Source organism: Dioscorea cayenensis, chromosome 19 (assembly GCF_009730915.1).
Source record: "Dioscorea cayenensis subsp. rotundata cultivar TDr96_F1 chromosome 19, TDr96_F1_v2_PseudoChromosome.rev07_lg8_w22 25.fasta, whole genome shotgun sequence".
NCBI lineage: Eukaryota > Viridiplantae > Streptophyta > Magnoliopsida > Dioscoreales > Dioscoreaceae > Dioscorea > Dioscorea cayenensis.
The window spans coordinates 714323-740684 of record NC_052489.1 but is presented as its reverse complement, the minus strand read 5'-3'; the positions used below and the strand labels follow the sequence as shown (position 1 = coordinate 740684).

At 33.5% G+C, this 26362-nt stretch overlaps 1 protein-coding gene across 2 annotated transcripts; it reads left to right on the top strand.

Moving 5' to 3' along the window:
- Window positions 1-6775: 6775 nt before the first annotated feature.
- Window positions 6776-25614, top strand: LOC120250659 (anaphase-promoting complex subunit 4). 2 transcript variants are annotated; one of them, XM_039259490.1, is made up of 19 exons: window positions 6776-6926; window positions 7017-7128; window positions 8069-8160; window positions 9191-9268; window positions 10360-10599; window positions 11189-11269; window positions 12263-12456; window positions 13256-13416; window positions 13523-13623; window positions 13701-13775; window positions 15586-15765; window positions 16473-16555; window positions 16653-16751; window positions 17678-17782; window positions 18605-18743; window positions 19622-19816; window positions 19906-20064; window positions 20189-20270; window positions 25233-25614. In XM_039259490.1, exons 1-19 carry the CDS (start codon window positions 6858-6860, stop codon window positions 25325-25327), a joined length of 2340 nt encoding a protein of 779 aa, XP_039115424.1. In that variant the 5' UTR covers window positions 6776-6857; the 3' UTR covers window positions 25328-25614. The 2 variants fall into 2 exon arrangements, with proteins under 2 accessions (XP_039115424.1, XP_039115425.1); XM_039259491.1 differs by lacking the exons at window positions 6776-6926; window positions 7017-7128 and having other exon boundaries at window positions 8082-8164.
- Window positions 25615-26362: the final 748 nt, after the last annotated feature.

Here is a 26362-nt window from a genome sequence, read left to right as displayed (position 1 = left end):
CTTACCACCTAATTTGTCAATATATATATACATATCAATAATATCATTATCATTATATTAAAATTTACTAATTTAATGTATAAATATATTTAACTAACGGTTTAAATATCAAAATGGTTCTTCTATTTTGCGTTTACTGTCCTTTTAGTCCCTCAAATATAAAAACCCTGATTTTGGTCGCAGTATTTTAGCATTTTCATCATTTAATTTGTAAAATCACTTTTTTTGATCTCAGTATTTCTAGCATTTTTTTATCATTTTTTATCTCTCCAATTCATCAACTAGAAATGCCAAAAATGCAGATCCGTCAATTGGAGAGACAAAAGGACAAAAATGTGCAAACACGATGACCAAAAAGACGAATTTTATATTAGAGGGACCAAAATAGTGAAAAACACAAAATAGAAGGATCATTTTAATATTTTGACCTTAATTAATAAAAAATCTTAGCCTTATGCAATAAGAAAAATGGTTGTGGTTTAAGCAACGTGATTCTTGGATTTAAAAATAAAAGGAAACTGCTGTGATATATATTTGCACAAAACAATAAAAATACATATTATGCAAACATCTATTTTTGCATTAATTAATCCAAACACAAAGAATGTTTCAATCAAAATTCAAAGGCTTAAATCACTTGCAAAAACAACTCGTGACAATAACACTAATTAATAAATATGTAAGCACTCTAATTAAACACCCTTCCTCATCTATTAATTCTAAGCTATAATTTAGAGACGCGAGAAATACATGTCCTAAAACATAGCTTATCCACTTTCTCAATATATAATTAGATATAATTATATATAATTTATACTTGAGCCAAGATACTTTCACTATGCATCAAAATGAAGTTTTACTATTTTTTACTCATACATTTAATTTTCATTTCTCTTTGTATGGAAATAAATAATTTACAATATAAACTCAACACTTTCGCAAAGGAAAACAAAAATTAAACTTAAAAATGCACGCATAAAACACCCAAATAAATAAATAAATATCTTACACATAAATATGAACGTAACTTTCAAAATTCAAGGTCTTCACTAAAAATATCCATATCTAGTTGACATTTGAAAGTAGTTGAGCAAGACCTTGATTCAATATCTTTTACTAGGCTAATTCCTCAATATTATTATCTTACACCCTTTAATAACTAAATTAAAATAAAATAAAATGAATGCGTTGATTTTCCATAAAGGCGAGAAGAACCATCAAAATCAATTCCCTTTCGCTTTATTTTAAAAGACTTTAAAACTTTGATTTCAAAAACATAGACTTTGATTAAGACTTAACTAAGTTACAACGTCTTAAATAATTAATTTGGCTATATAAACACCTCAAACATCCTTGCTTCTTCTTCATCATCTCTTCACAAAAATTAATGGCAAGTGTTAGCATAACTCAAATTCTAATATTTTTCTTGGTATTTTTGAGCACTCATTCATTTTCAAGAGCTAGGCCCTTTGGGTTTGGAGGAGGACAATATTCATATAATCATGAAGTGGAGCTGAAGAATATGACAACCCTTTTGGAAGTATTGAAAGGAGTTGTCCCACCTTCAGGACAGTCACCATGTACTAATGATCCTAACAATCATCCGCCCGGTGCTGTTTGCCCTAATCCTCCCGGCCGTCATTGACGTGTCATATATATATAGGGCATGTCATCTATAGATATTTACGGGGTTGTTAGAGCAAACATCTAATGCCCCGGTCTTTCTCATCCCACCGATGCTCTTTTTCTTATTTCTTTGTTTTTGCAAATGTTCTACGAACGTTTGTCTCAGAACATCGTAAATGATGTATTATACTTTTATAAATTAGTTTTTTTATTGCTTTTATTTATTATATAGATGGTATATGATCAATGATATATTGTAATACATTTAGTAGTTTCATTTGTGTTAGATTAGTTTTTTTAGAATGTTATAACAGATATTTGTATGAATCAATATTAATATGAGAAATAAAAATTATCTTATAATTTTTTATACTTTCTAATTTTTTTAATTAGTTTTTTTTTCTCTATTTAGTTTTTGTGAATTTGGTATTGTTTTACAGTACGAAAAATCTTCTTGCACTCCTAAATAAATGGTGCAATTTCATTCATGTGTTGGTGAAAACTCGTCGTGAGGGCCGGAAAAAAAAAATTTCATAATTTTATTCACTTTTGGGTTTAAAATTTAAACTTGAAAAAAATAATTTTTTTTACGAAAATAAAGGTGCAATGTTACTTTTATGTGTATGTATAAAATTACTTGCACCAATTTAGTATGGAGTGTTATATAAATTTTAAATTGCATACATCATTGAGTTTAATTTATTTTGTTTATTTTAATAGTTTTTTATACTTATTGTGATTATCATAATTTTTCATAGAGTGGGAAAACACATGATAAAAATTAAAAATAAAAATAAATAACGCGGTATGTATTAGTTCAAGCCGATAATCTAAAGCAGAGAAATACCAAATTACACACATGGCACCCCTACATGGCATTCTTTTTCATGTCAATAAAAAGAAAGTCAAAAAATCAAAATCTTTGGTTGGCTCCAAATTTGTCAAGTCATGTTACCTGCCATACATGCAATACTTTTTCATAGAAATATTGAATTATATAAATAAATATATATATATATATATTTATTTATATAATTCAATATTATATTCTTGTGATACTACTACTACTACTAATAATAATTGATATTTATTTTTTAAGAATATTGAAGCACTTCCAACGACTTAAAAATTTGGACATTTGGTTGTGAGAAAAACACTTCTTTGAATGACATTTAATAAATTCATGTATGCATTCAAGCTTACAAGAATATATCACACTCCGTGTCCTTTTTCTTGGAAATAGACCTGTTCCAATTAATTCTAATAATAAATATTTCTAAGGTTTTCAGTAACAAATGTATTACCCTTCAAATTAAGTTCAAACCTTAACACTATATGCATAAGAAACATATCATATGTATATTTATGTGCATGCATTATGCATGAGTAGTATATATACTCATTCATCCATGCACATATACATGCATAAAAATATATATATATATATATATTCAAGGTCTTGAACAAGAGCTAGTATTGACTTATGAATCTTAATTATATGTTCACTATTTAAGCGTGTTGATATATATATATATATATATATTTTCTTTAAAACTCAATTTCTAATTATCTTATCACGCGTTTCTTGTTCCTTGGAGGAGTGTATTTTCTAAAAATTAATAAAAAATAAAACATAGTAGCATTCCTTTAATTTGCATCACATTAATCAAGTATATTAACTGTCCTTCTCATCACATTAATTAAACATATTAACTTTAGGCTGTGTGTGTTTGCCAATTGCTTGAAATAGAAATATTCATGAGAACCTCCTGATTATGTTATGGTAATTGGTACTGTTTGTAAACTTTTTACAATTTAATTTATTATTCTTAATTATATGACGCATGATTATCAAATAAATAAATAAATATGCAAGTATGACAAGCCAATTGGTTCCTAGAATGAGTCCAAGATGAACATTAATTAAAAAACAGTCAAAAAGTCAAAAAATAAAACGAGTTGTTTTGTGCCATAGTTGTAAAGTTAGGCCATTTGGACCAATTCAAGTTCCTGTGGTGCAATGCATGCTTCATTCCTTATTGTTATTATTATTATTATTATTATTATTATTATATATATATATATTCTAGACTTTACAAAATAACTTGAACATGACCTCAATTAAAATTATCAATAATATAATTATCATTAGATTATAATTTACTCATTTAATGAATAAATATATTTAATTAATGAGAAATTTTAGCTTCGTGCCATAAGGAAAACAGTTGTGCAACACATGATTATTGGATTTAAAAATAAAAGCAACCATATATATATATATGCATAAAACAAATATAAATATATATATTATACAAACATCTATTTTCCATTAATTCTAAGCTTAAAAAAATAAAAAAAAAAAAAATCTTGGGGATGTTTGTTTTGATGGAGATCAGAGAAGTAGAGAAGTCCACAAGTTTAGGAGGGATTCAAGTGTGATAAATTCATCCACTTACTTACCTTTGTGAATCATATTATAATATGATAATTGTAATATTCTTCTAATTTCTTATTAATATATTTTATCTTAGTTTATATAAATAGTAAACAGCAATGTTACGGGCCAGTGAAATTTAAAGCCTAAATTATAGAAACTAGCTTCTAGATTTTACAATCCAAACATATTATTATTATTATTGTTAGTGCAACCGCATTATTTAAATTGGCATGATTTGACACCAAGGTAGATGACGTGGCAACCATGGTGAAAAGGCATAATTGATGACGTGACAAGCATGGTGACATGGCATGGAGACTTGGAGTGCAAGGCAAATATCTTGAAGATCATGGTGGAGATATTTTTAGTAAGTCTACAACATGTGACCAAATATCTTGAAGATCATGGTGAAGCTATCTTAAAGATCTTGGCGGAGTTATTTTTGGCAATGCATTACATTTTGAAGACAAGATCATATCAAGACCATATTTAGATGATTTGATTGAAGACTAAATATGGTGGAGCTTAATTAAAGAAAGATCTATTCATGGTGTGAATGAAGATATGATTTGAAGAATCCTTGATGAGGATTGATTGAAGTCTATTGAAGGCAAGATTTGAGGACCAAACTTGGGTGAATTGAAGATCAAGTTTGGAGAATCTTTGAAGACCAAATTTAGCTGAATTGAAGACTAAGTTTGGCAAGTTTCGTGAAGACGCACAAGGACGTGCGCCCCTTGCGAGGGGACTGCGTGATGAGGAGCTGAGGAGGTAGACTAGTTGTCGGCAGTCGGGATCGGGAGATTTGGCTGCATCGACTCGGACTAAGCATGACCGGGAGGTTGATGGGTCTTGAGGTCGTCTCGCAACGTAACGGAACTCGATCAAGTCGCGATCGGTAGCTATGTTGCAACTTATGTTACAACGGGGAGTTGCAATGACTAATTTCAGCAGGTTTTTAAATTAGTAGCACGGAGATTCTAAAAGAGGTATGTGCTATATTTGGGACGTTGAGGCGTCTATATAAGCTACCTTGCTCGTAGATTGTAGGTGTGACTCTTGGGTGACTCTTTGAGGAGAGTGTGTGAGCACCAGACAATCTAGAGAGGGTAGTGATCTTTATTGTTGAGAGTGTGAGTGACAAGTGTTTGTACTCATCTATTTTTACCTCTTTTAGTGGATTGTTTATCTCCGGGCTTGGCCCCCCAGACGTAGGCGAGTGGACGCTGAACTGGGTTACCAATTTTGTGTGTCTCCTTCTTGTTTTGATTGTGTGAACTTTCTATGATGGTTTGTGCGAGATCTATGAGTGCTTGAGTGTTTTCTAAAAACTCACAAACCATACCGGCGGAACTAACAATTATTATTATTATTATTTAAAGCATAAATTATAGAAAGTGTAAATTATAGAAAGGATCTTCGAGTCTGTTTGTTTCAAGGAATTTGGAGTTCTATGTAATTCTAATTTTTTTGGGCTTTTAAATTCAAGTGTTTGTTTAGGGGTAGTTTGCTTTTCCAGGGATTCTTAAATCTCATGGTTTTGCTTTTGTGAAAATCTATCACGTGATGAGCACGTGAGGGATTCACGATTTCTTTGCTGAAGTGGGCCAAGGTGAGCAAAGTTTTATGACGCATCTCCCATGTTAATTATAGAAAGTATCTTCTACATTTTACAATCCAAATATATTATTATTATTATTTAAAACCTAAATTATAGAAAGTATCTTCTAGATTTTATAATCCAAACATTTTCTTATTATTTAAAGTCTAAATTATAGAAAGTTGAACAATCCAAACAAATTATTATTATTATTATTATTATTATTATTATTATTATTATTATTATTAGAGAAATGCTATTTGGGAGGAAAGAATGGGCCGAATTTACATGCCGAATGACGTGGATTCATATGTGGAATCCACATCATCTGATTTCTCTCTCTTTCTCTTTTGTTCTTCTCTTCAATCACCAACACTGAAATGGACGGCTCAAATCGTCGGATAGGCGCAATGGCATTCAAATCCAGAGGTGGAGGAGGGATGAGCATTCACATCACAGCGTTAGAGGGCATCATCAACATTAACTCGCTGTTCATTTTCGCTGTTTTCCTAGGGTTAGCGTGGAACCCCACTGACACCAGCACCACCCCTCACCAAGCCGGAATGCGTTGTTAGAAGTTACTTGGAGGAGGGTCTCATCTCATTACATGTGCACACCTTCTCCTCCTTCCTCTTCTCCAGCCTGGTGGCGCAGTGCTTGAAGCAAGACATTCAGCTGACGCGGTCTCACCAGAGCAAGCTAAGTCCGCTAGCTCTGTGCGTGAATCGAATGGTGCTGCGAGCCGGGATCATGGCTTGAGCCGTCCTCCTTAATTGATCTTGCCGAAACTTGAAGAGGCGGAGAGGAGCCCGAGGGTGAGAATAAGAGAGATGAATCTGACGCTCTTTCAATGTTGATCTCGCCGGAACTAGAGGAGATGGAAAAGAATCCGAAGATGGAGAGGAGGCAGAGGATGAGACAATGGCAAAGAGTTTTTTTTTTTTTTCAATTTGAGTAAGAGAAATCGAATGACGTGGATTCCACGTAGGTATCCATGTGTAAATTTGGCCCATTTCTTCCTCCCAAATAGCATTTTTCTTATTATTATTATTATTATTATTATTTCCAATATTAGCCTTCAAACAGACATAAAAAGCCGTCGAGGGTCGTTAATAATCAAACGCAGTTCAAATTCCCGCTCGCAGCCGCAGCCGAGGGTTTCTCTTTGGTTCCCAGTTCTTCGATCGAGGAATGGAGGTGGCCGAGACCACGGGATCGATCCCGTTTCAGCTCCAGTTCGATAAGCCCATCGCCTTCCAGGTTCTTGATTCCCAAACCCTAGCCCTTTTTCTCCCCTCCGGTCCTTTTTGTTTTGTTTTTTTGCTTATTTTGGTGATTTTGTTTTTGTAGGTCAAGATGGCGGAGTGGAATCCGGAGAAGGATCTGCTTGCCATGGTCACCGACGACTCCAAGGTCCTTCTTCATCGGTTCAACTGGCAGCGGCTCTGGACTGTTTCTCCAGGTTGATTCTATGTTCTATTTTGTTTCTTTTTTTCGTTTTCTTCAACCTTGGAAGTACCATAATGTGGGTTTGGTAGGGTTTCTGTGTTGTTCTGTGATGTGTGATTTCTTGGCATACATGATTTTAGATTGATGTGAAGTGTACTGTCACATGACGTTCATGGTGGTGAATAGGGTTTGTTGTGCTTTTTTGAATTTCTAGATAATATATATTAAGATATGCAGGGCTTGTTTTGTGTAATGCATTTTCATCCTTGGAGGTACCATGATGTGGGGTTTGTAGTGATTGTTCTCTGATGTTTAAGAATTTATGATACTGGATTAATGTGGTTTGTTTGTATTTATGATTTTCAATACTTGAAGAATGCTGTAACATGATGTTCATGCTGTTGAATTGGTTTCATCGTGCTATGCTGAAGTTGTTGATACCATCTTTAAAGATACATTGGGCTTCTTTTGGTAGCGTAAACAGAGGACATGAATATAAGAAAATGGAAATTGTGTATTTTCTATCATTTGTCTGTTATCTATTTCAATGAAACGGCGGAAAAGGGTGCTCTATTTACCTTGCCATATTGTACTCTTTTCCTCTTTTTTGCCTTGAGTGTGAAATACCACTAATCTTATATATATATATATATATATATATGTGAATGCTGAAACCATTAATTTAGAATTTTTAGTTTTTCATTGATGTTTGAGTACTTGTTTGTTATTTTTGGAGATCGAATAATGAAAGTACAAAAAGCATTTTGGTTTAGGAGTTGTGTTGTCCTCCAGGAAATGTGGAACTCGGCATTCACTATTGGCTGTAATTTGTTCTTCTTTGTGAAATGATATTTTAAATCAATGTGACTGAAATTACTTGTGTAGGAATAGAAATTCCTTTGCATTTGCCTCTTATGGATTCAAACTCAATGATTTTTCTTTCTAATGGCTAGGGAAATCTGTTACATCTCTTTGTTGGCGACCTGATGGCAAAGCAATAGCATTTGGTCTTGAAGATGGTTCCATTTCACTATATGATGTTGAAGTAGGTATATTTGCTAATCTTAATGAAAAGTTTTGTACTTTTTATAGAATTTAACTGAAACTCTTAGCTAATATTCTGCAAATGGATTGACCATTGATTCCTCATTTGTGTGCTATTCTTCTTGTTGTTCAGGGATGGTTTAGACCTTTAGGTTAATAGTTTGTAGAATTATAAATATTAACTTATAGACATTCATGATCTCATATGGACTAACATATATTGAGGCACTTGAAAGTTTTATAAAAAATATTAGCTCAAAATATATAACAATTCAGTGACAAGAAATGACTAGCATGCACTGTACATAAAATATAAAGACATGACATCTTTGAAATTTGAATAAACTTTTGAATGACTTTAAACTACAAACGGAAGCGAATCAATTTCTAAATCTACTCAGTCACTTATTCTGCTTTATTACTTAATTAATTTAAATTCCACCATGCTAGAACTAAAACCTTCAGCCTGTGGCAGACATACACTATAAAATATCGTTCATCCATTCTAATCCATACTAATGTACACAGCATAATTTTTCCAACCAGTGGCTGTTGGTTGCATTCTTTTATCAAGTATTGTAAATTATCAAAGGTGGAACTTGAAATTTCGATGATCATGTTCCTTGCAAATCTGACACATCTAGCTTGAACTTTGGTGTTGCTAAATATTTGTGTTGGTCTCTAATTCCTTCTAGAGGAGTCACTTATTTTGGAAGGTTCAAGATTGACTATGATGATGCCTGGGTCTCATAGCGATTTTGCAATTTACTCACTGAGTTAATTAATGGAAGCATAGCAATTTTGCAATCCAAGAATGTCAACACATGTGTAAAGTAATGGTGTTCATGAGCCATCATTTGGCTCCTTCTCACATATGACTACTGTTGCCACATATCATGATGTTAGATGGAAATCAGCTAATATACCGTTAGCAACTTAAGTTTCTTCTGCTTGTCTTATTTTACTGCCTAACGGTTTCCTCAATAAAATGGAGCTTGTTCTTGACTTGCTGTTTTATTGCTAAACTACAGAATGGTAAATTGTTAAGAAGCGTCAAATCACACAGTGCGGCTGTTATATGTCTTAACTGGGAGGAGGATGCACAACTGGTATGTTTTTTCCATAGACCTTTTCTTCTTTCATTTTAACAAATGTTGACTTTATGAACATTAATATGCTAGCTATTATTTAATTACTTCAAACATGAGAATAAAATATGATTGAGCTTTGGTTCTATAATTATGGTTTTTCTATCAGTTTTAAGTGCTCAATCAGGCGCGTAATTTCAATACCTTATTATTTATCTGTTATTTTTTTTACTCTTCTTCTGTTTTTCTGTAGAGGAAAATTTAATTAGTTGTATTAAATGTTTCAACTTGGTCACGCATTGGTGGAATGGCCTTGCCAGAGATAAAGTATGCATGGGGTTTGAGTCAAACCAAAGCTAAACTACTAAACAATAGAACTACTCGTGAGTAGCATCAGAAGATTGTATGTTAATTTCCGATTGTATTGTAATCATTGCTCCACAACTGAAGTTACCATGGTTAAAAGAAAACTCTTTGGAATTAATTTAATCATAGGGCACTCTTAGCTGTAACTTTCTTGGTTTTGAGTTGCACACCATAGTTTGTTCCTTTTTATTATTTTAAAACCTAGGCTGGTTATGGGGCAGAATGCAACCATAAGCTGGAGTATGGCATACTCTAAATGCAATTAGAGTGTTTGGATTGGTTTGAATAGATACTGGGACTTGGGATAGCTCAATTTAGTGTTTTGTAATAGTGGGATGACAGATGGCTTAATATAATGTTTTCCAAAGCATCCTTCTGATACTGCAGAACTTTAGACATTATGTAGATATTAATATTCTAATTAATTTTATACTGTATTACTTGCATAAGCGCTTTCATTTAACAACCAATTGCATTTTATTTTAATGGTGATCTTATTTTTTGTTTAAATAAAATATAGAGTCTTTTTTTAACTGGAGATAACTTATCCACAACTTTGCCATACTTGTTTGACTTTTAGTAGATTGCTTTTTGTGAAACATGTTTTAGTATGCCGTTAATTGTACATTGCAAGATATGTGCTGCCATTAATGTTTTTCACTTCATACTTCTGTGATACTTGATTTGGATTTTTGTATGCGATTCATTTAGCTTCCTCTAGTAAATGAATCTGACATTGTGATCAGGATAGTAATAATACAGTCTATACCTATGAGGATCGTACAACACGTTTTTTTCCGCCCCCACCAAGAATTCCTCAAATATCTGGTCTGGGTTCCGGAGATTCTGGGCTTATGGATGATCTTGAAGATTCATTCCAAGAACTAACGACTTCATCTCATCAACATTTTAACATTCTCTGCAGCGGAGATAAGGATGGTTTCATTTGCTTTAGCATATTTGGAATTTTTCCAATTGGAAATATTGTAAGTGATAAGTTGAACTATTGCCACTCTATCATATCTTATATGAGGTTGATATGTTTACTCCAAAAATATATGAATATTTGAACTAAAAAGTTTTATAAATGACTGACATTGTTTTACTATTCATATATATATATATATATATTCATAATAGGATGAAATTTCTACTGGCATGTGTAGTGTAAGAGTTGATGATCTTCTGAGTTGAAGGTCTTAGTGTGAACAGCAATTCATGTATAGACATGAGTTTTAATGATTGCATATTTTTGTTGTAAAGGATATCATTTTATTTCTCTTCGACCAACATGATGAAAATAGGAGAAAACTTCAAAAAGTAATAACCATCACCTTGTTTTAAATTTTAAACACAAAGGTATCTCTTCTAAGGGATGTAAACCAACATGCAAAGTATTTGGCCGTAGTTGATTCTTGCTGCAGTTGGGTGTGGTTGTATTGTCTTGAAGGAGGATTTTTTTTTTTTATGCAAAAAATATTTTATCTCCTTTGCTACATCTGGGGCTTGTTGTCTTAACTGTTTTGATGTATCTCCTCAATACAACTCTTCAATGAACTTTACCGTATGCTGCAGAACATTCAAAGGTTGTCCATCTGTGGATCACTTCTGGACAAACAAACCACTTATCAGCTGCTGAATGGCTCTATACAAAAGGTATGTTGTTTAATTGTTATGCTATCTGTAAATAACTTTTTCTTTTCTTTCACATTGGTTTGCATATTAAAAAGCTCACTATCATTATGCTTAACATTTGTATGGAACGATAGTAATGTTTGGTTTTGTTGACCTATATATTGCTAGGTTTTATATTAGATTTTATCTTAAGTATCATCTGGTAAACATAGTTCAACTAGGATAGGATGTATTAAGTATTAATCTCACTGCTTTAGCTGTGATCTATAGCTTGTATGCAGTTGCAGACAGTAAAGTAGTCTTTTGTTTGTGGTAATAGATGGAATAAAATTATTCAAATTCAATCGGCAGAAGTTTTTTGGTTGGTATTGGTGAATGAATGTCCTTTGAGATAAAGTTCAAACCAGAGAGTTTATCTAGTCTTAATTTGGTTTATCCAATTTAGAAGGACTTTTATTGTAGTCTTGCCATTTTTGCTGCTTTTCTCGATTAGTATAGGAGAATTTCTCTCTTTTCATAAATTTATCGCAAATTCACATTTTAACATACAACATAGAAAGTTCATTTATTAAATGGAGTCTTTTTTTTTTTTTTATGTTGGCATCATATAAGTTTTGTCTTGTGTCCAGTCAAAATGGCCAGTGTGCTCTAGTGCACATAACTTGTGTAATAAGAACCTGTGCGAACAAAACACAATATTATGTTACTTCTGATCCAGACAATTTCTTGCAGTCCAGTGACTGTTAATATGAAGTCTGAGCTCAATTTTTACTGATAAGATCATGTATGTCTTGTATTTCACTAAGACTCTCAAGTATAACTTTACAGAAAAAGAAGATATTAACTTTGCTCTTCCAGTTTTTATGGTTGTGTTAATGTTGGACCAATTTTTAAAACCATTGGCTAGAATTTATTGTTGCATTTAATATAATAAGTTGGACTGTTGCTGTCTTTTTCCAATATGAAATAGAACTATGAAAGTTCACTTGATTAACATACCGTTTTTGTCACCAGGTAGCTCTCTCAAAAAATCTTTGTCAACTGACTGTCATGAGTTTTGGAGAGTTAGTTGATGGCAGCTTGTTAGCAGAACGCACATGCGTGTCCAAGCATGGAAATGAGGGTGAAACTCAGATGTCACTACATGAAGAAAACTCACCCATTGGCTTAAATTGTTTGCTTCTTAATACCTCAATATTTCTTAATAGGTAACTAATCAAGTTGCTTGAAAGTTCAGATAATTTATATTATACTCCCATCTTTCTGAACATCTTCTGATATAATGCAACCTTTTCTTTATAATACTAAAATTTTCTGGTGAGTATTTGCAATATAGATGTGTACGCTGTCATCATTGTTGTTCATTGCAACTGCTAAATGCAGTGTGGTAGTGGTGCTTAATGCTTATAAAGTAAATATAATGATTTAAGCTTTTGCTTTTTTTGTCCAGGTTATAATGCTAGCAAGATTGAGCATTCTCAAGTTAGCTCTAATATATATGTTAACATTGGTTGATGGCTTTCAATTTAAGGTCTAAATTGATTTAGCATAACCAAATTTGTTAAAATACATGACAATAATTTGTTTAATTGGGGTGTAAATAATTGCATAACCAAGTTCACATAGAATTGCTCCTTTTTACTATATCTGTTTAATTGTTTTAATAAAAAATATTTCTATCGTTCCATTTATTTACATTTATTGTAGTAACCTACTGGAGGACTTGGTCTTATAGTAGGCCAAATCTCAAGGGTTCCTTTGAGGGAGTATATATAGATGGCTAAATGTAGCTTTTAAACTATAATATTCTGTAAGTTACTAGAAAGTATTTCAATCTAATGCTCAAGTAATTGTTTTGAAGTATCTTATCTATTGAGTGTTTCTTTATGTCTTATTTCCAGTTCGGTGTTTTTGCTTGTTGCTCTAGATTTTCATTATAATTTTTTTTTGTGCAATATTGTTGTTATTTGTAATTAGTGAACATCATATTGTTTTTTTTTATTCCAGACAAAGTGAGCTTCATCAGGTCGCTCAACAAGCATCTAGTATTGAAGATTTAGTAGAGGTTGTTCGTGCGTCGCTTTCCGTGATGTCCAAGCAATGGTCTGATGCCATGCACGCCTTTCATGAAAAATTTGACTCATTGTCGTCTTTGATCATTGACCATGGTATGCTTGTTGCTCTACTTGCTTAGCCATTTAATTACTTTGTACACTTAAGATGCTTTTATGCTGGTTTAGTTTGCCTGATGATTTATATTACATGATTATGCAGGGCTAGATTCTAGTCCTCCTGAGGAGTTTCTAAGCCTTCTTTATGGTTCTCGAACAAGTCCAGCACTTCACCAATTTCTAGTTAACTCACTTGGTGAAGCGGTATCACTGATCAGCATCAGTTTTTGCTATTGCTTAACATAAAAAAAATGGCATTCCAAGTGTTTATTCTTTAACAGGGAATTAAACGTGTTGCTAAGGCTGTTGATAGTGCTGGAAAAGAGCTTCAGACTATCATATGTGAACATCTGCAGGTACATACACTAAGGGGTTGTTTGTTACCTCGCAACTCAGTCGTAAGATACTGTAATGTAAACTCGGTTTTTACATGTAAAAAAACTGTCTAGTTTCTTTAGTGAAATCAATTTTTACATATAAACAGCTTATGAGCTTTTGTAGTATGTCTGCATTTCAACTTACAGTAAATTTTGATGTAAGTTGAAATGCAAAGAAAACATTTTCGAGCTTAAAATCACCATTCTTCACTCTCCAAATTATGCATTAAAAAGAAAATGAAAACTTATATGTAATCAATTGTTAATATAATTAAACTTATACTTATTTATATTTTATTAAATTTATTTTTTTATTTAAAAATATACTAATTTGTATTTAATTTTAATTAAAAAATATTTTTTTATATAAAAATTATAGAATTTTTATATTTTTTTAATTTAATAAAATTAGTATTAAGTTAATTAATTAATTAATTTACATTAGTGTTAAGAGTAGATGGGGAGAGTTAAATTAATTATTTAGAGTTAGTATTTAATTATTTAAGTTTCTTATTATTATTTGGCTTAGTTATTTGAGTTTCGATTATTATTTTTTTAAATGTAATAAATACTTTTATTAAATCATTTAATTTAATTTAAAAAATTAAATTAAATTAAATTAAATTAATTATTTTTAGTTTAAATTATTTTTAAAAATGCATTAAATAATTAATAATAATACGAAAGATATTGAGTAATCTCACCCTCTACTTACTATGTAGATCATATCTTCTAACTTACATCAAACCAAACAAATTAAAAGAATGCAAAGATTTTCGATTACAAGAAACGAAATAAGCAGATGATGTAAATAAAAATGCAGCATTTTCATTTACACTGTAATTTCACTTACAGACAACCAAACAACCCCTAAATTCTCATTTGATTCCGCATGCCTTTTGTTCTGTGTGAAAAATTTGTGTTGCTCCTTATGAGAGCTTTGGCTATGTTTCGGCAAACACTGTTATTTGATTGCCATGGTCGCCCATATAAACAATATTTGATGGAAATGTTCACATTCACTCATTTTGGCCTCCTATAATTTTTGATGTTATGCTTTAATCAGTAGCGGCGATATGGGATTAATGGGGTCCATATGCCTATTAAAACCTAAGACTGGAGAGCAGAATGCCAAAGCTGTTGTTGTGCATGAGTAATCTAGGTTAGATGCATTTCATAGTTCTTTCCAAAGTTGCAGTATGCGTTGTAAGAATAAAAAGGATTTGTACTATTCACTAACCTGAATAGTAGGAATCCCTTTTATTCTTTTGTGGGCAAAGTTCAGTTGGACCCATGTGTGTGTGTGTTCTCTCATTTTTATGACGTTAAGGGTATGCAAGTGTATCTTGTCCCTATGACGGCAATCAAGAAGTCCTTGTGAATTGCCATTCCTTATATTTATTTTGAAATAATATTAAATTATATGTGTATGTGACTGTGTATATGTTTGTATGCATGTTAATGTATGCATATGTTATAAATCCAATTTGGCTCTCTGCGAAAGATCAAATCTATGGTATGTCAAATTGTTCTAGGGCAAGTGCCTAGCTTTTCTCCCTATCTTCTTCCGGCGTTTTAGTCATTACAAAATAACTGTGACCTTATTTTTTATTTTTATTTTTATCTACATGCATTTGGTATTCCTATTATCCATGTCTTTCTTTATTGGCTTTTGGAATATGATTTATTTATTTATTTATTTATTGCTACTCTCATATTTACTAAACTACTGCTATGTGAGAGTTCTAAACATTTTTGGTTGGCTATGATGTGATCCTTTTTGTGATAGCCAGCTGTAGAAATTATTGCATTTAGAATTGGAGAGTTGAGAGGTCTTTCAAGGTGGAGAACACGATTCCTGTGTGTTGGACTGGATGAGGAACTTATTGGTAGTGCAACTGAGAAGGCTGGAATGTTGCTTCTACAAGTTGAACGCTTCTTGAGAGTGCTTGCTATTGTCATGTATCAGGTAGGTGTTATACTTGTCAGTGATGCATCTAGAATAACTTTAAAAATTGGTTATATGATATGTGGAATTTCTTTTTAAAATTATTTTTGATCTTGTTGCTTCTACTGGTTGTGGTTGTCTAGAAGTTTTTACTAACTAGTTACTATTTTTAACCTTATCTAATGGAATGAATGTGACTTTATGCACGAACAAATCTTTGGTTGGACCTCTTTGTCAATTAAATAATGTTACTTTTGTGTTTTCCTTCGCTACTTGTTTTAAGTTCTTCCTCATGCATAAAGTTGCAGTCTTGCAGTATATATATCGTGCAAACTCTTTATTTTATCTGCTTTTTTGGATGTGATGATTTGGTCTAATTTGGATTTGGGATATAAATTTGTTGATTCATGCTTGCAAGAGATACTTCCAGGAGCTTGGTCAGTGAGTCCATCCCTCCTGTTTGGTGTCCTTCTTAGTTGAATAGCTCATGTTTGATCTTAATTTATATAATAAGTCTGCAAAATTTGCATGTGTCAAAGTTGTTGCTCAGTTGAAATAATTTGCTTATCTTTCATTGCCTAAACATACTCTGGGCTTGCAGCCTAAAATTTTGTCTCAAATGCTTAAACTCTGTGGGCATTGGGTATCTCTCTTTATTCCTAATAGAACTAATAGTTTTCCATGACTTAACCAAAATATGGAGACTAATGTTTCTTTTTCTCTTTCAGTTTCATAATTTCTTTACATGGGTTTTAAAATGTACAAAGATACTGTTATCAGAGCCAACTGATCAAATTCAGCCACCCAACAGGTTTTCTTTGGCAAATTCTTCCTGCTTAACTTTTCAGGCACACGAGGGACTATGCTATTGAATGCACAACCTGATTATTTCCTTTATTATTTGGTAGTGAGCTGGTAGTTATATTCTTGAAGTTTCTTCTCAACCATGATCCAGTTGGACAGCTGTTGGGGCTTTCTGGAGCAAACTGCGATATTGAAGTTGATTTGTGAGTTTACATTTCAACCTTCTTCATCATTGATATTTATTTGTTTACATTGTTGCCTGCTTCTATTTTCAAACTTAACAGATGACTAAGGACCATCTTCGTACAAATGTTTTTCAGTATTGTCTGATTGAAAGAACATAGACATTGTAAGTAGCCGAGTATTTTAAGTTTGGGCATCTTCCTCAGGCTCAAATACAGTTGCTGTAATTTTGAGATTTTCTGAATTCTGAAGGAGCTTGTTTTTGACTTTGTTATCAGTATGTATTTTGCTGTAGTGTTCAAAATATCGGAATTAAATTTCTGTCCCAGGGTTTTATTTTCCTCTTTTCAGCCCTCCTTCTTAATACATCAGTTGTGAAATTTCACTGGTGTTAATCTTGTCTATATTTATCTGTTAAATTCTCATCAAATTATTCAGCTTTAGGTATTCAAGAAGAATTAGCTAAACCTACCAGTTTAGCAGTTCAAGAAAAATGTGGTTGCAAAATTCAATGCCAGTGGTTATGTCTTTTAGTAAAGTTTCTTGGCGCTGCATTTGTTTAGGTCATACTTCCATGGGGTTTTGGTGATTATAACTTGTGCAGGGTCATTGTTACGGAATTAATATGTGGGTAAATTCCATATTTGAAATGGAGAAAGGATGATATGATTGGTATCTTCCAGAGAAAATCTATCCTGTTTGTTTCTAAACATTTCTGGTACTGTAATTCCTCAAAAACAATAAAATGATAGGAAGCCATCAATCTATGTATGTGTTTCATTATCTTTTTTCAATATGCATTGTGGCCAAAACACCTCCCTGATTTAGTTGGATTGGTGGAATTGAAGCTTAGCTAGCAATTAGATTTTTATATTTATTTATTTATTTATTTTTGGGTGTTTCATATTATTTATTTTGGTTGCCTAAAGTTGTTATGCTTATGCAGGGATACAATGCAGCGAGTTGAACAACTTGTGATGTTTGGAGGGTTTTCAGATACTAAACTCTTAACGAGGACCTTGGCTAAAGAGTTTAATCAGCTTGAACAATGGTATCTTTCATGAACTGAAGAAGGCAATTAAAATTTTTAATTATATGTTTAATGCATACAATGAAAGAAATTTTAACCTGGATTGCATTTTATATACAAAATTTGCTGATTTATCTTAAGTCTGATCAGTTATATGCTTGCTCAAACTTATGTTTCTGTAATTGATATTTTTATGATATGCTATTTTGTTTGTCATATGTTCGACACCTGCAAATTTTATTGAATATTTGAGAGTATGGTGGTAAATATTGGAGAACAATAAACAGACATTTTAAATGGAATGTTTCATAATCAAGGGTAAAGATCTACAATCTCAACAAGAAAAATATTGTTAAATTTGTTTTTGAATTTGTCTAGCTTAATATACAATCTTGTTTGCAACTTTATTTTTTATTTGAAATATGATGTTTCTCGCTTCTATGTTGATTCTGTTTCCTTTTTAAAATTGTTTTCCTTTAAATTCCAACTTCGTTTTTTAAGCTTCTATATGAATATTTGTTGATATTTATTCATATATTTCAAGTTCATCTACTAAGTAGTAACATTGGAAAGGGTGGATATATCTCTTCTGATGCAAATGCCTCTCACTTCACTACAAGTGAGATCAAATCTCACATATACATAGAGAGGCCTATTTTTCTGTTTGACATGAGTGATAAATCATACAAAAATGGACCCTACTTCAGTAAATTCCACTCAGATGTGACACAAATTGGTGTTAAATAGCTATATAGATGTATATTATTAGTGCTAAAATGTATGGATCTTGTTGAATACAAACTAAAGCATTATTTGATGTATTATTGTGATCTTTGTTTTCAGTCTAAAGGAGGCTTTCCTAAGGCCATTTGCCGTTATTTCCGAGAAGATAAGTTGTGAAGACTTGCTTCCATTGTACCCTGTTCCATCTTCACCTGCATTCTCCTTGTTACATGCGCCGACATCAATATCCTACTTTAAGGTACTGGTATGCTTTCTTGAATTTACTATTCTGGCTTTAAAGTTGATTTGTATTTTGCCTGTAATTTTTTGTATGCAACTAAGTGGAAGAAAAGCACATTTACATGTCTTTGATTTTGTTGCATTTTTTATGCACTGAATGTTTGTCAACCATGCTTTTAATCTCTAATATGGGCCATTTATATTTATGGATACTTTATGAAGCTCTGATACAGCTCTGCTTCTAATTGCTCTCATTGGTTTTACAAGTCATTAATCCTCTGTTTGAGAGAAAGCAGCTGGTTTAAAAATGTAGGTATTTTAAATTTCTGTTGAATAGTTCAACGCAAATCTGCCATGTTTTAAACAAGTTGAAAACATCAAGGCCAGTTTACCTGCAATGCCATTTCATCATAAAGCTTAGATACAGATCCTCAATATATTCTTTTATATTGTATACTAAAACCATTTTTAGAGGTTATTTCTTGTGGACATGGTTTGACTATGAGAAAACAAGCTTAGATATGGCTGCAGTAAGCAGGCGTATTGATTTCATTGTGAACCGCCAAAAATAGAAGAGAACAATACAGCCAAGTACCTAGATGTTTCCATCAAATACATTGTTTCAAATCCTCATAGGTTTCTTTTTGTTTACTGATGTAATTATGGTATTGGTTGTCTTTCACAATTTTAGGCCTTGATGTTGATGATTTTTATGCTTGTGAGCCTCATGTATTCCACTACTCAGTTGTCAAAAACTTGTTTTGAAGCTCATGTTTAATAATTTATATATGTGTGCTTGCACATCCATGCACAAATTTCTGGCATTTTTTATGCTTGGCTGCTCATAGATGTTACTTTTGCTTGTATGGAGGTCATGATAGTGTTCATTATTGTCAGGCATCCCACCATAGCCTCGTGGATTATGTATGCTTCAGAATGCCTGAGGAATCATTGGAGTTAATGAATTATGTTGGTGTAATAAGGGGATTTTCAAATTACAAAGATTCAATTGAGAATGGAGAAACTGGACCAGATGGTGTTTTGCTATGTATACCAGATGAATATCACTGTGTAGATGTTGCCCTTTACAAGGTGTAGAATGAGCATTCTCGATTATTATTCTTCTCTTTTTCAAGTTTCTTATCTTCTAATATTATTATTATTTCGTTTGTTGTGAACAGGATAATCAGATTGTTTTATTGCTCAATGAAGCAATATCGAGTACAGAAATCCCTGAAAGATCTTGGATGATGATGATAGAAACCAACGGTCTTCCCTTTGAACCTCTTTCCAGATCTAGATCTGCTGTTGCAGGCTTCTGGAAGCTACTTGAGTTAAAGGTTTTCAACTGATGGAACAATTAAATGAAAATATTTATGCAAGTCCGATTTTTATTGATGTGAAAGTCATTATACAGGTACAGACCATGGCTTTTATAATGTTCTTGCTTTGTCTGTATTCCAGGATTTAGCAGTGAACTTGTCCTTGGAAATTGGCAAGGTTCGATGTATTCCGCACCTTGCAACTGCTCCTCTGGCTTTAAGCGGTAAGGATGATTCTGATTTCTTTTCCAACTGCAGCTTCTGGTTTTCTTTTTTAATCCTGTATACCTGTTAATTGTCTTTTAGTAAGACATAGGTATATATAGGCTGTTGACAAAAATGATAAATATGGTAGTTTCCAGTATCAAATAACACTGTCACATAACTTTTAGGCTTGACAATTTTAATTAGAGCAGAATTTCTTTAGGAAGATTATTCAATTCTTCACTATCATGGTGATGTTCTTGTAAATCTTTCAGGATGCACTCTAGCCTGTCAGATTAATGAAACAGATGCCCATGAAAACTATGATTTGATGAATCAAATGCCTGTGTTTGATTTAAGCATGTGCCATGGTGTGGTGCATGTGTGTTTTTGTTTTGTGCGAGTTCTTACATGCATCTTTGTCCCGTGATGCATGTGCCTCCAACTAACGTGTTTGAGCATGAAGTTCATGTACAGACACTTGTATTAGACAAAACACCTAGAGCGTTTCAGAGCATGCTTGCATTAGTGTTGCATAGCAGTGCACTTTTGATATGGTCGAGTTCATGAGTTTGTGATAAAGGTTACACGATCGGTGTAGTAGTATATATTCAATAAGATGAGTTAGATACAATAGGATGGTGCTAAGATAGTACAAATGCACTATATATCCTGTAAATCTTGCACTATTCTGCTTCAAGTATACACCTACCATTATGCCATTCTTACACAAGCTTAACACTTCATCAGCTTTTTAACTATTTATTTTTAGTTGATGAAACATTTAGTGCGAACGCTTGTTCAAATTTCCCTACGAAGCAGTTGACAAGTAGCAAGTCTACCCCTTGTAAAGGTTCCACTGAGATAGGTCTCTGCTTAACAAAGAGATTTGGTTACAGCTTAGCTAAGTTGACTTATTGGCGGTTTAATGACATCAACCTAAACCTCTACTTGATTGAGAGGTTTGGTTGTGGCATCATTGAGCCAATAGTTTGCTCCCCCAAAAGGTTTACTCTAGGCTATGATAAGCCAACCCTTTGCTTGGTTAAGAGGTTTGGTGAAGGCCCTGTGAAGTAAGCTTTTGCTTGGCCGAGAGCTTTGGTTGATGTCTTGTTTAGTCAAAAGGTTCAACAAAGGTTAACCTTATTCATCGAGAAGTATAATAAAAGGCCTATCAGGTAAGGCTTCTGCTTAGCCGAGAGCTTTAGTTGAGGCCTCGCTGAAGTGAAGGTCTTTGTCAAGTGAACCTGCCAAATGGTTTGTTGCGGCGTTGATCATACTTCTAAATGGGGTCTTGACCAAATTGAGGCTCGACTTGATAGGGGCCTTTACTAAATCTCTGAGCCAAGCTAAAAGATGGTTTGATAGGATGTTAACCAAAACCTTGGGCCTTGGCTTGGTTAAAAGGTTTGCTTGAGGCCTCACAAAGCCTAATTCTTTAGTTGAGATATTTGGTAAAATTCCCATCAAGTGAAGTCTCTATTTGATGCAGAACCTTGGTTAAGGCCTTGTTGAGACAATCCTTTGGTCAGTCTAGAGATTTTTTAAAGGCCTTATCAAGCCAACCTTATGTTCCAAACAACTTAGCCAAATAAAGGCTTGGCTAGATGGAACTTTTATCAAAATCTAGACTGAAAAGAAGCACGACTGAATGAAGTCTTGACTAAACCTTTTGGTCGACAAAAACCTACTGATCGAGTTATGGTCTAGGGATGGGCACAGGGTAGGGCAGGGAATCTGCCGTCTCCCCTTACTCTCCTGTGAGGACAGGTGAGGGAACAATTCCCGCAACCAGCAGCAAAACCGGGGCGGGGAGTGCTAGGGTCTGGTCTTGATGGTAAATTTGGTTTATTTATAAATGTAAGTTTTAAGGGATTAAAAGAAAAAAATCCAAAAATACAATCCCTAATCCCTTTAATAGTTAACTTATCCCTGGCATTTTCTTGTCTTTTGCCGTCTCCCTATCTTTGTCGCTGTCAGTGCTACCTTTTCTTTCTCAAATTCTTTCTTGTTGTTCCCTCGCCTTTTCTAGTAACTGCTATTTGTGTTGTGGTTTGTTCGGATTCTAGTTGGGTGTTTTCTTATTTCTTTTTTTTTTTGTGGACAATATTAAATTTTGAAAATGAGGGAGATCTAATTTGCAGATGGGGAATCCCTACCTGGGAGGGATTCTGTCCTTGCCCCGTGCCCATCTCTATTAAGATCTCATGGCTTGGCAGAGCCCTAACCAACAGTTATGCAACAAGTTGAGACCTTGCATGGTGAGGGCCCTCAATCTAACCTCCTGCGGCTTAGCAGAGGTTTGGTTAAAGCCCTGCTGAGTTAGGCCTTTAATCGGTTGGGAGGTTTGGCTTATTCAAGCCAACTGTCTCTTTCACAAAACAAGGCCTCTGTTGTCTAAGGCTTGATTAAGTCAACCATTTTGTATTAAGAGATTTGATCAAAGCCATGTTACGTTAAGTTTCTATTTTTTTAGAAGATGGGCTTGTTTACCTTCACCAATCTCTGTTTTAGCAAAAGGTTAGTTCTATAAGGCACGACCAAACTCTTATCTTAGCAAATGTCTCACTTAACTATTCCATTATGAAACCTCCTGGTGAACCAGAAGGTTGCCTTTATAGGAACTTGACCAAACCTCTAGCCCAAGTAGAGGTTTTCTAGGCTAACAGGGACCCAATCAGACCTTTCAGGCCTTAATTTAGTTGCAAGGTTTGGTTGAGGCCTCATTAAGCCAAGAGATCTCTTCAACTAAGAGGTTTGGTTAAGACCTTGTAATGGAAACTATTTATTTTGCTTGGAGATTTTGTAAAAGCTTTGGCAAGTGAGTCTTCTGATAGGTCAAGAGGTTCAGGTGTGGCCTTACTAAGCTAACTTTTTGCTTAATTGAGAGGCATATGGGTTTGTCAAGCCCATTTCTAATTAAATAAAGGCTTAGCTTGACAAAGCATTGATCAAACCTCTTGATAGAGAATTGTTGGCTTGGTTGGGCATTGGCCAAGCGGGTGCTATGTTTGACAAGGCCTGGCTTAAAGCCTTTGCTAAACTCCAAGAGGTTGAATGAAGACATTTGCCAAGCAAGTAGATTTCAGCATGGCTAAGAGATTTCGGTTAAGGCTTGGCCTAAAGACCTCAACTCAATCAGTTTTGGTCAAATCCCCATCGAGACCCTTTTTTGCTTGACTAAGGTTTGGTTGAAACTTGACCAAACTTCTGAACCAAGCAAAACATTGAATTAGTGAGGCATTGAAGTTTGGCATAACAAGGCTTTCATTGAGCCCTCTTTGCCAAGTGGTTTGGTTAAGACCCTACTAGGCCAACCTTCTTGGTCAGTTGAGAGGTTTGGTTAAGCCAACTCTCTCCTTCACCAAGTAAGACCTTTACATTGCTAAGGCCCAAGCATATGCTCAGTTGAGAAGTTTTAACCTTGTCAAGTCAGGTCTTTAATCTTTATTAGTCAAAGGATGGGTTTGGTAGACTTTCACCGATCTTTTAATTGACTAGAGGGTCTCGATGAGCAAACACCCTAGATTGATAGAAATCTCACTCAACACAGCTTTTACCAAATTTTGCAGTGAATTACAAAATTGTCTTTATGAGGTCTTGATCAAGCTTCTAGGCCAAGCTAAGGCTTCCTACCTTGTCTTCATGGGGACTTAACCAAACCTCTTGAGGCTTAGTTTAGTTGAAAGGTTTGGTTAAACCCTTGTTAAGCTAGGAGGCTTGCTTGGTTGAGAGGTTTGCTTGAAGATATAGTATAAGCCTTGGGTAGCAAGAGTTTTGCTAGGCCAATAGGTTTGGTCATGACCTTGCTGAGGCAACCCTTTGCTCAATTGAGAAATCTTTGTTTAGTTCATTCTCTAACCAAGGAGAGGCCTACCTCGAGAGGGCTGAATCGAACCGTTTCATTGAGCATGGGTCTTGGCCAAGACCTAGCTCGGCAGGTTTAGTGAAGGTTTTGTCGAGGCAAACCCCTATTTAGTTGAGGTTTGGTGAATGCCTTACGAAGCCAACCTTTTGCTTAGCCAAAGGCTCTCTTAAGACCACATCAAGCTAATCTTTGTTAAGAGATTTGGTTAAGGCTTTACTTAGCCAACCTTGTTCTTAGTTAAGAAATTCGGTTGATACTTTCTCATGCCATGCCTCTGCCTTAGTTAAGAGGTTGGATTTAGACCCCATCCTCCTGTCCACATTGGTGCACATGTGCAACATCATGCCTCCTCACACGAGTGAGTCTAGCTTGATGTCTTGTGGCTGTTGGTTCGCGCCTAGTCAAGCCAAGGCATCGTATATGTGAGGGACATCAAGCTTTTCTTTTCACCATCTAAACTGCTATACAAAAATAAAAAAGTCTAAGAATTTGGAACACTTTTGTCTTTGTTCAATTTGCACGCTGTGTGCGACTTTTTTAATCAAGATGATTGAGTTATGTGCGACACTCTGAGGGTATTGGTGATGCCAAAGGTGATCGTTAACATAAAGATCGACGCATGGAAAACTATTCTAATAGTTCTTTCTGAGGTAATAGTTCATACAATGACCCTTCTAACTAAGCTGGACAACACTCTCAAATACTAATGTTTGCGCTCCTGGAGCCTCTAATAATGGAAATCCTGATGATCTTCATGTGCATTTCTCTGGAATAACACCAATCGGTTTTATGACTAAAGCTAAGTATTTCAAGGCATCATGCCGATCAACGTAATCCATTGGAAAATGAATTTATACCTTACAGCAATCCAATCCCCCCTAATCAATTGGAAGGAAAATTTCCACCATCTTACACCAACTACTGTGTAGTGCCACTGGCCTCTAAGTTCTGATTAATTAAGTCAACTTGGCTCATATATATACAACACTTTTTGCCTCGGTTATGTAAGTGTGTGGTATAATCTTTACATGGTTATTATAGCTTTTTCTTACTTTATTTTATTTTTTCTCATAAACATATATATATAATATTTATTTATTGATCTATTTTACAGCTTCCAGAGGAGTTGCTTGTGTCTTTGCCTCTAGAAAACATGCAATGGTTTATATTCTTGACGAGGATGAGGATGAAAGTTCTGATATGGAATGATTCTCATCTGCTCATCATCATCAACATATGATCTTATGCCCAACTGATTGCATCTCCAGCTTCAACTATTGAAGCACAATTGCAAAATTTCCATAGCTCCATAGAGAGAAATTGTAAAAACTAGTACGATATGAGGAGGCAACACAAACTCCACTAAAAAGATATGCTAAGAATGAAATCTCATGCTGGGAAAACTCAAATATGTCATTCATATTGAGTGAATTTGGTTTCCTTAAAGCACGTTGGTACCATGATATTCTTTATGAACAATGTTTTGTAATTATTCATGATGACAGCATTGCCATTGACAGACAGGTACACTTTAGCTGCACTGACTAGAATGTAATAACAAATATTCAATCTATAAATTAGTTTTCATTTATGTTATCATTAGACAAAACAAAAACAAAATAAGTCCATTATAGAGGAGGAGAGGAAATAAAAAATAAAAATTATTTCGAACAAGTATAATACCACTACAGATAGAGATGTGAAGTTAATACATTTTCAAATTTCATAAATTCATATTATTTGTTTTATAAAATTCAATTCCTAACTTAAGAAACTCAACTTAGGGAAGAAGTTTTGATTAAGAATATCTTAGTTTATTTACAGAGAAGTTTTGTTAAATCATGTTAATAAACTCAAAATGACAGACATGTCAAGAGATAATTGTTATTAAACTTGTTTTGAAGTTCAAATATGTGTTGAGTTATTTATTTAAAATTTCAAATCACCATAAATAATGGCAACGCCAAAAGCTTATTATTATTATTATTATTATTATTATTATTATTATTATTATTATTATTATTATTATTATTAAAAACTAGAGTTTCTAAATCTCTTTTGGATTAGCTCCTGCACCAAAGCATACAAATACAAAAGTATTAATATATTTTATTATATTTTTATATTTGTTAAGTTTAAGTAACAAGTGAAACATTTAAAAAAGATTTACTTTTTAAAATAAAAAAATAAAAAATCATGGTATTATGATTTCTTATCTCCACTACAAGTCTGTCTACAAGAAAG